General features: G+C 39.0%; 2 protein-coding genes across 9 annotated transcripts in view; one reads left to right on the top strand and one right to left on the bottom strand.

Moving 5' to 3' along the window:
• Nucleotides 1-3,673, top strand: part of RECK (reversion inducing cysteine rich protein with kazal motifs) — a 136,765-nt gene extending 133,092 nt beyond the window's left edge. For all 4 annotated transcript variants that reach the window (XM_038389770.2, XM_038389768.2, XM_043508547.1 and 1 more), the window contains one exon: nucleotides 2,302-3,673. In XM_038389770.2, the coding sequence (XP_038245698.1) occupies nucleotides 2,302-2,517 (216 nt within the window). In that variant the 3' untranslated portion in view covers nucleotides 2,518-3,673. The remainder of the gene's footprint in view (nucleotides 1-2,301) is intronic.
• The window catches only part of LOC119850904 (zona pellucida-binding protein 1-like), a 55,228-nt gene that overhangs the window by 2,411 nt on the left and 39,042 nt on the right, over nucleotides 1-13,775 (bottom strand). For 4 of the 5 annotated variants that reach the window (XM_038389776.2, XM_043508548.1, XM_043508550.1 and 1 more), the window contains 2 exons: nucleotides 13,398-13,470; nucleotides 3,298-7,932 (listed from right to left, as the gene is read on the bottom strand). In XM_038389776.2, coding sequence (XP_038245704.2) covers nucleotides 7,515-7,932; nucleotides 13,398-13,470 — 491 coding nt within the window. In that variant the 3' untranslated portion in view covers nucleotides 3,298-7,514. Of the gene's footprint in view, nucleotides 1-3,297; nucleotides 7,933-13,397; nucleotides 13,471-13,775 lie in introns of those variants that run through there. The other variant, XM_043508551.1, reaches the window with a different exon arrangement.

Raw genomic sequence — 13,775 nt, 5'->3', positions numbered from 1 at the left:
AGTAAACGACATTCTTCTAAATAGTCGCAGACCAACTACCCATCATACATATTTACACAAATGGATATGATTCTCTATATGGTGCCAAAATAAAAAAAATCACCACGTTCTCCTCCCCGCTACCTTTAATTCTAGACTACATACTAGAACTTAAGAAATCGGGCCTCTCCCTGAGCTCAATCACCTCTCAGCCATCACAGCGTTCCACCAGAACATGCAACATTTATCGATTTTTTTGCACACCCAATCACCAAGCACTTTCTAAAAGGACTCAACATTTACCCTGAAATATGAACCCTATTTCCAGCATGGGATCTTAACCTAGTGCGATGAGGCCTCACCAGAACCCCATTTGAACCGCTAACGATATGCTCACTTCTTCACCTCTCAGTGAAGATAGCCTTCCTCATCACCATTACGTCCGCCTGATAGATGGGAGAGCTACGGGCCCTCATAGCACATCCATCATACATGATATTCTTAAAACATAAGGTTATCCTATGACCTCATCCCAAGTTCTTACCTAAGATTGCCTCCTCTTTCCAACTCAACCAACCCATTCACCTCCCATCCTTCTATCCAACCTCCCATGGGAATAGACAAGAGTCCTCACTTCACATCCTAGATGTCTGAAGGGTGCTAGCAGAACAAAGACTTTTTAAAAGTCACCAGAATTATTCATCTCCATCCCAAAACGATCAAAAGGAGATGCCGTATCTAAACAGAGACTGTCCAAACAGATTTCCATGTGCATCAACTTGTGCTATCATCAACATTATGTTCAACCCCCAATGGGCACCCACACACATTCCACCAGAGCTTTATTGGGTTTGATAGCATTTCTTAACAGTGTCCTCATTATGGACATCTATAAAGTGGCAACTTGGGCCTCAGCCCATACATTTACACAACACTATGCATTAGAACAACATTCAGCATGTGATGCGCTATTTGGACTTATCGTATTATCATTTACCATGACTTCAACTCCAAAGCCCCTTCCTTCCACTGAAGAGCACTGTTTTGAAGTCACCTAAAGTGGAGCACCCAAAAGGACACTCCTCGAAGAAGAGGAGAAGATTATTCACCCTGTGCAGTAACTGAAATTCTTCAAGATGGTTGTCCCTGTGGGTGCTCCACTATCCTCTCACCTCCCCTCTACTTTGAAGTTTCACATTACGTAATCTGCAGTAGAGAAGGAACAGGGAGGTGTGGTTGGTCACACGGCGCTAGATAACTGCCTGAAGCAGCGTGAGACTGGGACTGTTGCATGTCTGACCCAGCCAGGCACTGCTACCACAAATCTCCAATTACAAGTGCAAGGGTGCGAGAACATCTAAAGTGGAGCACCCACCGGGACAACCTTCTCAAAGAACTTCAGTTACTGCACAGGGTGAGTAACCTTCTCTTCCATCCTCCACCTTTAAAATCTCAAAAAATAAACAAATTGGCTGTAAAATTGGCAGGCTGAGGACTAGGACTGAAATGACACTATTTAGAATTTTTCTATAAAATTTGAATTGAATCAGACAAGTGATTTCTAAGTTAACACCTTTAAAATCAAAAATCTATTTTTTTTGCTACTTTGTAGAAAATAAAAGTTAGCTTGCACTGTAGATATCCCCTTTCCAAAACCCCAAAATAACTTTTGAAAATAGACTATTAACTTCTGAACTTGGAATGCTGTGAAGCATCATCTGCAGTGAGTTCATAAAAAGGATTCCTGAAAAATAAGGGTTGGTTTGTTCGTTTTTCTTTCTTAGGAAAAGTAAGTCTCTCGTCCATGTCCTTGTGTAAAGGGCTTCAGAATGTAACCTGAACATTATAAAGACTTGTCAGGAGAAAAAGGAAAATTTCCTTGAGAGGGTTACTGAGTCTCCTGAGGCTCGCAGGCCTGGGGACACCAACCCTCCTAAGGTTCTCTGGGGTTCTCTACTCGCATAGACCTCAGGGCAGTACATTGTGAACCAGGAGAGAAATTTCATGATTTCCTGTGGTGGGAGGCCCTTCTTTCTAATTCTGGTCTATAATGAGATTTTGGGCATTAAAAATCACAAAATTGTGATGAACCATTTTTGAGGTTTATAATTTTCTCCCCATGAAGCTGCCATGGTAGCATTCATAAGTAACTAAGGTATCTCACAGAGACATAAAATAGAATTTTAAAAATACTCTCAAAAGCTGAGCTGTACGATTCACTTGTGGCTTTGCCATCCTTTATTCACCATCCTAAACTTTTATACTAATCTTCTGGATAAAGACAGGAGATTTTAATAACTAACTGTTGGAATTTCTTTCTAGATTGAAGCCTGCAATAAAGAAGCAGAAAAGATAGAGTCGCTGATAAATTCTGACAGCCCAACTTTAGCATCCCATGTGCCGTTATCAGCACTTATCACATCTCAAGTGCAAGTTTCCTTTAGTATATCTTCTTCCTCTATTAAAGCTGTACCTGTATTGCAGACCCTGCTCTTGAGCCTTATATTGACCTTGCAAGCAGCAATCTATAATACATAACTGCTTAGAAAATGTGCAAAATAAATATCCTATTGTATTTTTTCTTTATTGCGAAGGACATTCAGAACTGCTGATCTGTTAATAGAGCAAAATATATTTTAAGCAGAAAGAAAAATATATATCAGTTTCGTTCAACAAAATTCCAGAAAAAGATTTTAATGTAGTACATTTTTCATTAAAAATTAATTTTAAAATATTTGAAATAATCCAAAAGAAAACTCTCCTATTAATCACTAGTCAAAAGATTTTTTTCGTAGACAATTCATTTTCTTTATGCACGCATACCTTAAAAATATTGTACAAATCTCTAAAATTGTAATTCTGTGAAAAGGGAGTTGTTACACACAAATTCTATTATTTTCAGCAGTGAAAACATGTATTGAGATTTTTGAAAAGTGTTTTTTGTTTATTATTCAGATGTATATCATTGAGAAGTATGCACCTATTTTAAACATCAATTTTTGGAAGAAACAAAAATTGCTGCTACTTAAATAATTTACCAAAAAACGAACTGAGTAATTTTATGTGTGACTATATTATCTTATATTTTATTATGAAGAAAGCTAAATAGCCATGGGCCTATCCCAGCAAACTTACACATTTGAGTAGCTTTACTCACCTGCTTAAGTGGTTGCAGGTTGTTGGGCCCCATGTTTGTAAAATGACAATCATTTTCTAAGCCAGAGCCTTATTTACATTAAGAAATGGACAAATATATTCATTTCTACAGTTCTGTATATTGCAAATACCATGTATTCTATCTGATTTTCTTATTGGATACAAAATTATAAAGCCTCTATTTATAAGTGCCATTTTAAATATTGCAGTATTTGCATGTTATCTAATGAAATTTACACTTTAAATATGTTGGTTTTATACAAACAATACATTAAAAGTTATTGTGTTTTATGCACATGAACTTAATCTACATGAAGTGTTTTGTATCAGTATTATAGTAGCCAACTTTTGAAGTTTTTACAGAAAAACTTTTTTGCCAAAATATTGAACTTTAAAAGAAGGCATTGAAAATTTTTTGGACATTTTGTTTGTTACTGTAGCATGTTTGTAGCAATTATTTTCTGTTAAAAATATTTTCAGTGCAAATGTATCAAAGCTTTTTTTATTTTAATAAAAAGATCGTCTATTTTCTCATGTATACTTAAAAATATATATGCAATTTTATAAAACCCTCCACATATTTCAGTGTGTTTTTGTTTGCTTTCAGATATAGCACCTAGAAAAAATTAAATGCAAAAATACACATTTATGCAATCTTTAGATTTTAAAACTTGCCAAAGTAAGTAAATTTCAAGTTACCATTCTTACAGTAGTTTTGTATAGTCTCTCTATTGGTCTCTAAACATTTTGTATTCGCCTTATACCAGGAGTGTCAAACTCATTTCGTGGAGAGAGCTGAATTACATTTGTTGTTTTGTTGTTATGTTCCAGGTTTGCAAAATTACAGTCAGATATAATCCTCAATCCACAGATGATCTTCCAGCTATCAGCTGGAGATCTGCACAAAGATCAAAGATAGAATTAACTAAAATGTTTGGGTGTAGTTCTGCAAAGCAAATTGACACAGTCAGGCTCTTACACCTGCATAGTCCCATTGACTTCATTTTATAATCTGACATGTCTCTCTGAAACCTCCTCCAAGTGCTTTTATAAGTGTATGTCCTCTTTGTACAGTCTGCTGTGAAAAGAGCATGCTATATTTTGATTAAAGTACCCTCTTGCTCAGTGCAAATTTCAACATACTTCTGGCAATTGGATGCACGTGAAGGCAATCTGCTTGAGTGTGCCCACCAAATTTCACTGGAAAGACTGATAAAGAGATATAGCTATAGATAAATATACTCTTGATGCAAACAACAGTTGCAGTCGTTCTTTTGTAGAACATGCTGTTAATCCATTTGGTTCTGGGAGTCTTCCAGTGTGTTGATAACTGCATAGTATGCATGACAAGATTTTGAACTAAAAAGGCTTCGGACTTTAGACTTCTCACCAAAAGCTGCAAACAGTTGGGAAGATTTCTTTGAATGCCTTAGCTGTTAACAAATAAATGAGGAAATAACCTTTCAACATCTAGCCTATATAATCTTGCTTCAGCAGATCATGGGGTCTACAGAAAAATGGGGAGTTATATAATATATATGAAAATCTATTTACCACTTTTTAAAAAAATAATTTGGATGAGGCCTTAAAACCATCTTTTCCTTGTGGGATAGCATGTGTGGCACTTGTATGATTTTATAGCCATGAAGAAAAGAGTCTTCAATGAGACAGAGTGCAGAAAACATACCCCCAGAGATTCAATCTGGTAAGAGCAGAAGTCAAGTCAGTTCACAAATCATAGTTTGTATAATGCACCTTTTTAAAAGTGTGTGTTGGATGAGCAAATACTGAAGATCTTTGAATAGATAGAGAGTAAACAGCTCAGCATACCATCTCAGTACATGTTCACTGAGGCTGAAGATTCTGAAATCTTGAAGAACAACAGATGGTCAGACTCCTAGGAAACTACAAGGTCTTAGGCTATTCCCCCACACTGTTGGATCAAAACAAGGAAATACTTATTTTAAAAGCATATTACTACTTGGTGGAAGATTTCCTAGACTCTTACAAGCCTTTTGACTCCTTCAGGGAAAGAAAAAAGTGTACTATCTGGAGACTGTAAATATGGGTTTCAGGTGAGCTTGACAAGTTACAGGTTGATGACACTTTTATCACAATGTCAGTGGAAATCCAGTTTGGTCAAATAAAGAACTGGACCCACATAAGGCAAAATTGAAAAACAAGAGAAACTGGAAACTTCCCATTGTTTGGCTGATGCGACTCAATTGACACATTCACAAAACATTATTTTCTGGTGTTTGGAGCAAGCTCCACGGCTCAAAGTTGGAGTTAGCGCTAATGCTTGGTTCAGGAGAATGGTGCTTCAATAATTTTTTTAACTGAGTACTTTTCAGTCATCTTCCTGACTTATTGTATTGTCAGTGTCCTACACTGGGGATCTGCATAGACATTTCTTGGTGGGAAAAGGAAGGTTAACTAGCAAATGGCGTTCTCCAAATGTATTGCCTATATATACCTACTGATCTTTTGACATTTATGCAGGCCTTGCTTTTGCCGCTGTATATCAAGTTGTAACTTTCTTGGAGACAGATTCTCCTTGGAATCATTTCTTAAGTTCATATTTTTAACACTCTCAAACTGCTATTTTAAGGGTTTCAACAAGCCTGTTGGCCACTGTTTAAGAATGGAATGGAACAGGTTACATGAGCAAAGTTATGTATCGTTAAGTTCTTTGCCTAGGTGCTTCCTGCTTGAAGATTAGACTGCAAAGCTGCTTCTTCCATCTGGATCAGGAAAAGCATTGTTTCAACTACATATTTTTCATTTTTAGGTAATCTAGTCTGCCGTACTTGTGGGATTCAATAATTTATTTTTGCTCTGCTGGATTTGACTTTACCCACACCCATTTTCTTTGAAAAGTTTATTTGTACCCCTAAAAGGTAGCTCTGTGCACTTCACCTGTTCCCTCACTGGGATGAATGAATGCAGGCTACATCTGTAGAACAGGTTTAACAACAATCCATGTTGACCCGCCAACCACCTCTGAGGCATTATACCTGCTCATCCACTGCACAGGTATGTCTCCAGGATCCATTCCTTGTTTCATGCTTCTTCTCCCATCTCTCCAAGGGTAGGTCTGACTGAGTCATTGCAGAGCCCAATGTGTGTGACTCACCCCAGTTTTAAAACTGTTTGGAAAAAGGGGTTCCAATATTTGTCTGCTCCTTATGTTTGGCTAACACATTGAAGTCTACTGCTATTGTTATAATACATGGAGGCAGCTTACTTTCTGTGCTTCCTGTTTTGAAATTATGGGCATCCAAATATATTTGAAACTGGACATTCGTATGCAAATTATGGAATCAATTCAAGCTGAAAGAGAATATTTTTATATTTAAGTTGCATACCTGGTATGTCAGTTATATGTCATCAGTTTGACTGTTGATGGAATGGTGAGGAGACAAAAGGTTCTTAATTTTAATTTATTTTTTGGCATAGAGGGCATGTTTAATGGGAACTTCTAGGTTTCCATGGATTAAAAACTGATTTTAGCTACACAACAGTTATGCAGTATTTTGAATATTTAGCTCATTGTGAAAATTATCAAATGATATTAAATGAATACGAAGAACTATTAGGATGTCTGTTCCGAATTTTGTTTTCAAATTCTTGGTTTTTATTATATAAATTAATAGACCAAGACATTTCCCATCTTCATAATACTGAAACCATCCAGTGGATTTCCTTCTGGCTAAAGTCCCAATACCTTTTTTTGTTCACATGAACTTCAGTTTTGAACAGGCATAACATGTGAGTTTTAAATTTCTCTAAATTTATTCTGAGCATAATACACACTGCAAAGCATGTAGCACTATTAAAATACTGTACTCTTAGTTGTATGAAGTTTGCACTGAGCTTATGAAAAATGTAACATGACAGTATTGTATCACATCAAATTATATCAGTTAATGTTTAGCTTCTATTTTGGTTCTGTGGAATTCTTAGAAAGTAAGAAATTTAATTAATTTGGAGCCATTATCAAACAGCTGAATAGCTTGCATATGAAAAAACAATAAAATATATGTTAACGCACATCTGTAGAAAGTATTTAATGCTTCTGCAGTGGAGGGAAGGTTCATTATGCTTCAGCAGAATGGAGCTCCAAAAACTGGTAAGTGCTACACATATTTAAGGAGAATTGTCTGCCTGAAGGAGAATGCTGATCTTTTAAACAGCTTTTGCTTTTCCAGCTGCCAGAAAACACCACTATAAAATAGATAACAAATAACTGTGAGAACTCTTAAGATAATGCAATATCCTTATGGACATGAATATTTTTATAAGGGTCCTTAACCCCACATTCTTCAACAGATGATCAAGACTTTGTTTTACAATTCACCCTACATCATATAGAGAAGTTAAGACAATTTGTGATTCATTGTGTTAAACTTTTGTGGATTAGAAACCAGTCCTGTTGAAACACAGTGGATTTCTTCTCCTCCCAAAGTACCCTGTGATCTGCCTTCCTCAAAGCTTGTTTCTACTTCACTTGGCCATGTATGGTCAGGAGATGGATTTGAACCAACAGGTGTTGATGTCTCTGTTATGCCATCATTGCTTAATAATCCTATGGACTCTTCCTCTATAAACCCAACTTTATATTTTGGCAGATTCTTTCTCTCATATCTGTCTGGGTTTCTTAGTTTACTTCTTTGCTCTTCAATCTCCGCATCACTTGCAATATTGGCAAATGTTTTCAGTCTGGTTTTAAGTTCAGATTCAGCTTCCTCTATATATCGAGCTGCTAATGTTCTTCTACAGCATTTATGTATTATTCTGGGGATTTAAAAAAATGCTGAGTCAGGCAGTAATGTCCACAATGTGAACAGCAGAATAGATTTCTGCTGCACAACTTCTCTCTTCATTCATAATGACTGGGTAATCTCTCACCTGTGGAATTTGGAGGTGGTCCCAGTGGTGTTGCCAGAGGGCTGAGGACTGAGCCCTGCCCTTCAGCTAAGGACACTAGAATTTCTGGCAGCGGAACAGGTCTGTGGTTGGTTCAGTTTCTCCTGACCATTTTATCTAACTTTTATTCATTTTTGTGCAGAAGAGACTTCATTTAAACTTTTCTAAGGTGAGCAATCAATGGAGTATTAATGACAGGTTTCAGAGTAGCAGCTGTGTTAGTCTGTATTCGCAAAAAGAAAAGGAGTACTTGTGGCACCTTAAAGACTCTAATCCTTTGGTACAGCACCTGTCTAGTAGGCTTCCTCCACTCTGCTGCTGTAAGCTGCCAACCCTCGCTCTGGTAGGGTATAAGTCTGAGTCAGATCAGTGTGTTAGGACCCTGCCAAATCCCCTGCTCAAAGCTGCAACTCAACCATAGGAAGGATTAACCATGGGCATGAAAATTCCCAGGGAAGGGAGATCTCCTCACAGCCTGCTTGGGACGTAAGTCCAGCAAACTCCAGAGACTCTAGCTCCAAAAAGACAAAAGCGACATCCCCTTTGGGAGGCAGCAGTTTGTGATGATAATGAGCAAGTAGGGTAAAAATCAGGGTTAAACCCTTTCTTGATGTTTGCTGGGGCTTTTCTTCTTTCAGAAGCAGTCACAGTGCACCATGCAGCAGGTTGGGGTATGTAAGATGCCTGTTCCTCCCGTGTGGCCCTGTCTCAGGCTGCAGCCTGCTGGGAATTGTGCCTCGCTGGCGCTCTGCAAGGGAAAGGTGCTAAGGGTCGGACAGCAGTAGAATGGGATTTGTGCCTTGTGATCATCAACCAGCCCCTTGCTTTGGGAAGGAGTCAGTCTCTATGGCTGCACCCAGAGGCTAGCACCCTATGAAAGAATAAGAAGCACTTGAGGCAGCCTGTGCCCAGAAGCTGAGGCACATGAGGACTTGATTCCCATGCAGCTGCTCCATCATGGTTTACAGGGGCATAAGTGAGAAATCCCTTCCCATGGTCAAGACCTCCTGATTTACTGAGTATAAAGCCCTGATTTACTGAGTATAAAGCCCGGTCACTCTTGCAGAACTTACTAGGGTCCTAGCTAGCCTGCAGGAGCTTCGTGTCAGGCTACCAGGGCCATCTAGGGGGGCTATTCTCCTTGGTTGGGGTATCCCAAGACCAGGATGAATAGCATGCTACTGTCCTCCTGTAAACCGTCAAGGGAAGCACTGCATACACATACCATCACAAAAAGAGAAATTTCACATGGTTCTCCTAGGATAGGAAGCTGGTGGCTGACACAGAGTTCATTATTAATAATAAATACTTTCCCTTCAAGCACTAATGAGACACAGGATTTCCTGTACACTCCTTTGTAAAGCCATCATACCAGTTAGAATGTGGATGTCTGGTTAAAACAAATGTTAAATAAAAATGTTGCATAAACACACCAGGATACTTCATAAGTTTTAGGAACCTAAGGTTGGTTAAAACAATAGCCACACCACTGACTTAGTTGGACCTTGTTCCAAAAGATGCCTTACACCATAAGACTGAGGACAGTCTACTAAGAAATGTAAAATCCTTGCCTATAACCTTCAGACCAAAAATATTCTTAATTAAGAGCAGAGAATACCTACTTGGTGGCAAGCAACTGGATTGTTGTCTAGGGGTAGTCCGTGCTCGGAGTGTAAGATATTTTGAGTTCATATTATGGTCAAATCTTTACAGTGGTGTGTAAAATATTCTTTCTTGTTAACTTTTCCTGGCTCTAAGTGATTTGTGACAAGAGCAATAGCTCCTAACTTAAAAAAAGTAGTGTTTAAACACTTAAGTAGCAAAGAATCATACCCAGATTCCCCAAACAAGGAGCCTGTGCATCCAAATTCACAGGTGTGAGAATGTTTGGGGAAACAGAGAAATTAGTAGCTGAGAATGCAGAGAAGCCTGAGTCCTCACTATCAAAGTCAGCAGAGCAATCTTCCGTCGGTCACTATGAGCACCACTGGTGTTGAAGAAAGGACTGTTCTCCTATGAGCGGGGCAAATCTGAAGCAGGGAAACCTCTTTTCAAACCCATAAAATCCTCAGCATGACCAACAAAAAATGACCCTTTTAATTTGAGAGCTTATAATGCCGTTCAAAGACTCTCTTTCTTTGATCTAGTCTCTGCACCTACACTCCTAAGGAATGGCTGATAATAGTAACAGCAATTGTCAGTTTCAAGTTACACAGATCTACCTAATTAGTGGCCTGGCCAGAGAAACCGAGCTACTCCTAACTTGTCAGCTGCTAGAAACTATTCAAACCCACCAGTTGTTTAAAATCAAGACTAGCTTGAGCCTAACAAAAAATTGTTCACCCAGAGGTCAAAATAGGGCTAGGTCTGACCACAATTTTACCACCATGGTAAAGATTTACAAAGATCCAAATTTTCATTGCACTAGTCATTTCTTGGTAGTGGTCATCTACAGCCAATTGTCACCATCAACTAGGTTTGGTGGTGCTACACATTGCTTTCACCCCTGACTGGGATTTCACAAAATCTGTCATGCAGAACAGCTGCAATGCAAAATTTAGGCATTTTCAAATCATGTTTGAATTTCCATTTATGGACAGGTACATACAGTAATTCAATCCAATTTTCATTCTAGATTCTTGCTACAAACTATGGAAAAATGCCTTGCAGGATGGGGAGACAATCTGAAAGACCAGACATTTTGGGTTATGGGTCCTCACAGAAAAGCAGGCTCCAGCTCACGCCTTGTGTTGTACAATTTTCTAAAATCTCAGCACATGCATCCTTTTAGTTCATTTCAACAGCTGACGTGTGAGACAAAATATAGGAATAGCCCCATGGGATCATACTTGTGGCCCGTTAAGTCAGTACCTTATCTCTGACAGTTGCCAGTACTAGCTGCCTCAGAGAAAGGTTCAAGCAACTTAGTATCGGGCAGTTAGGTAATAATGATACTAACAATAATAATGATGATACTGATTATCATCACCACAACATTCTGAAGCTCTTAGTTGCTTGAGAGTTTCTCAGGGATGGTTGGCAGAGTCCTACAGCTCAGCACTAAAGAAAAGAAGGTACCAGTGTTCTTTATGTAGGTACGATGGAGTCCCTATGTAAATATCAAGTGTCAAAATTAATCAAACAGGCCAGTTTAGAAACACTTGTGGCCAACCTTTCCAGTTAGCATCACCTCTATAAAGCACGTCTTGAAATTAATTCCTTTCTCTATACAAGAACCACACTGCTGCTGTTGTGAGAAAAGGGTTATGCTTATAGCTCCAGAAATCTTTCTTCCTAAGTCTATTTCTTTCCATAAGTCCTGGGAAATGCTTCTCCCATCATTTTGTTCCAATCTTTAAAACTGCTTTATAATGTGGGGCATAAATGGGTATTGCTACAGCTTTATAGAAACACATCAAACATGATATATAGGCCGTTGTACCCTGTTCATCTCATTCTATCCAAAATGCCAAGGCCTTCGGACCTCAAAGTTGCTGCAGGCAACGTGTTAAAATCCTGTACCAACTGGCATCTGGGAGACCATTCATGAAAGGAATCAACGCTCCTTCTGTAAGGTTCCTAATGGCATTGTGGGAACAGAGTGTCTGAGCCACATCTGAGGAACATTTTCCTGTTAGGGTGTCATTCCTCTGAGAGGCATTCTTTGGTAAAGAGATTCCAGGGGGCTGGGTCTCATATAATTCCTTACATTGCAAAGCTTTTGCTTTATAGGGGGGAAACTCTATTTCTACCTATTATCCTACTCTAATAATTGTTAAAATTCTGCTTTAGCCTCCCCCCCCCACTCCACTTTTGTGAATGTCTGCTCACTCCTTTCCTATTAGTAGTGAAGAAGGAGAGAAACTACAGCAGAATGAGAAATTTACCTAATAATTTTCTTCCTTTTAGCAGCTTCTCTCCTCATTCAAGCTACCCTAGTAATCTAATAAATAACTGGAATACTGTTTGTAACAAATTAAACTTTTTACTCTCCTTTGAAGTCCTAACAATATAATTGCCTAAAGGCTTAGTTAATGTAATTTCTAGTTATTGTCTTAATGCCAATAACTGGCTGCCGGAGGGTCTCTACAATGGTGGACGAACTCTTCTGGTGGCCTGCATGGAAGGGTGGGGCTTAATCCTTGTGCCTCGGGCAACAGCAACTTTGGACATTCTCTGAATTGCACAGGTGAGGTGCATTATCGTTTTGTGGTGAATGAAGAGAGCAACTGGTAACTGAAAATTATCAGGTAAGAAATTCTTCAGTGTGAGTGAAGCAAGTTACCCCCTGCATCATGGCAGCAGAGAACTATTAATATAATGAAATAAATGTTAGAAAACAAATTAATGTCAAACTAGGAACACCTGGGTCAGCCTGAGGGCTAAATGCAGCCTCCCTCATCCTGAGCAAGATTGTTGGTGACCTTTAATCAGTATGGGCCTGATCTTAGTCCCATTGAAGCCAATAACCAGCATCAAGATTAATCCATCAAAGAAAATACCTCTGTATTTATTTTTATACAAAATGTATATAAATGTGTATCCTGATAAGATGGGGACCTCTGGCGCTTGGCAAGCTGTGCGTGTGGGCCCCACTTTCATAGTTTGGTTACCCTGACACAAACTCTCCACAGGTTTCAGAGTTGCAGCCGTGTTAGTCTGTATTCGCAAAAAGAAAAGGAGTACTTGTGGCACCTTAGAGACTAACAAATTTATTAGAGCATAAGCTTCCGTGAGCTCATGAAAGCTTATGCTCTAATAAATTTGTTAGTCTCTAAGGTGCCACAAACTCTCCACAGTGTCCATAGCATTCTTCCATTCACTGCACCAAAGGATGGAGATGGTACTCCGCAAACCACAGATATGCAAGGATATTTGCAAAGGTTTCTGGCCTGTGCACAGCTGCCCAATCATATTGGCTGCTTATAGCCCCAAGATGTGCATCCAGCAACATTTGTGGTTGCCAGCTGCTCCAGAAAGTCCCTTTAAGGGGTTTAGGGAGGGAAGGGTTCCCTAGTACAGAGGAGGAAGTAGGATAACTTAGTGCTGACTGCCTGCAGCAACTTATACTCTCTGTCTGTGCTGATTTGAGTGGGTGAGAATCAAGTGAAGATCTACCTTCTCCTGTGCATCTAGCTCCCAATGCTTAGAGGCAAGAGAAGAGCAGGAGTGTGTCCTATGGAACCAGCACTTCCCTCATTTGTACTCTAAGATCAGGTCCACTGTCACAGGCTCCCTTCAGTTTCTGTAAGTGAAGGGATGTACAGGGATCCTATCTGACAAACAATATTAAAGAATAGTAGAAATAGATACAATGCCATAAAGGTTCTTACCCCCAAGATGTCACTAGGATAAGGCTTGTTCCTAAGGAGGAAATTAAGAACACAATCCAGATTTGCAGAGTTCCTGAAAAAGATGAACAAAAACAAAACAAAACCAATAGAAAAGAGCACTTCACATATTTGTCATGTTTCCGCTTGTCTAACTGTAGCATATGGACAGTCTGAATGGGGAGCCAGAATGATAAGAATGAAATTCAATATTTGTGTGGGAGCCCAAAAGAAATCATCATAAAGGTTAATTTGGAAGCATTTCAACAACTAGCCATCGGGGTTCATTCTTATGCTGTATTTTCTTTCTGTCAATGACAGCACATTGACCAGGTAATCAAGAAACAGGGGCTTGATTCTCGGTGACCCTCCATCTTGCAT

This window comes from Dermochelys coriacea, chromosome 2 (genome assembly GCF_009764565.3).
Source record: "Dermochelys coriacea isolate rDerCor1 chromosome 2, rDerCor1.pri.v4, whole genome shotgun sequence".
NCBI classification, from domain to species: domain Eukaryota; kingdom Metazoa; phylum Chordata; order Testudines; family Dermochelyidae; genus Dermochelys; species Dermochelys coriacea.
The sequence above is the reverse complement of the archived record's forward strand: the minus strand, read 5'-3'. Positions and strand labels throughout refer to the sequence as shown.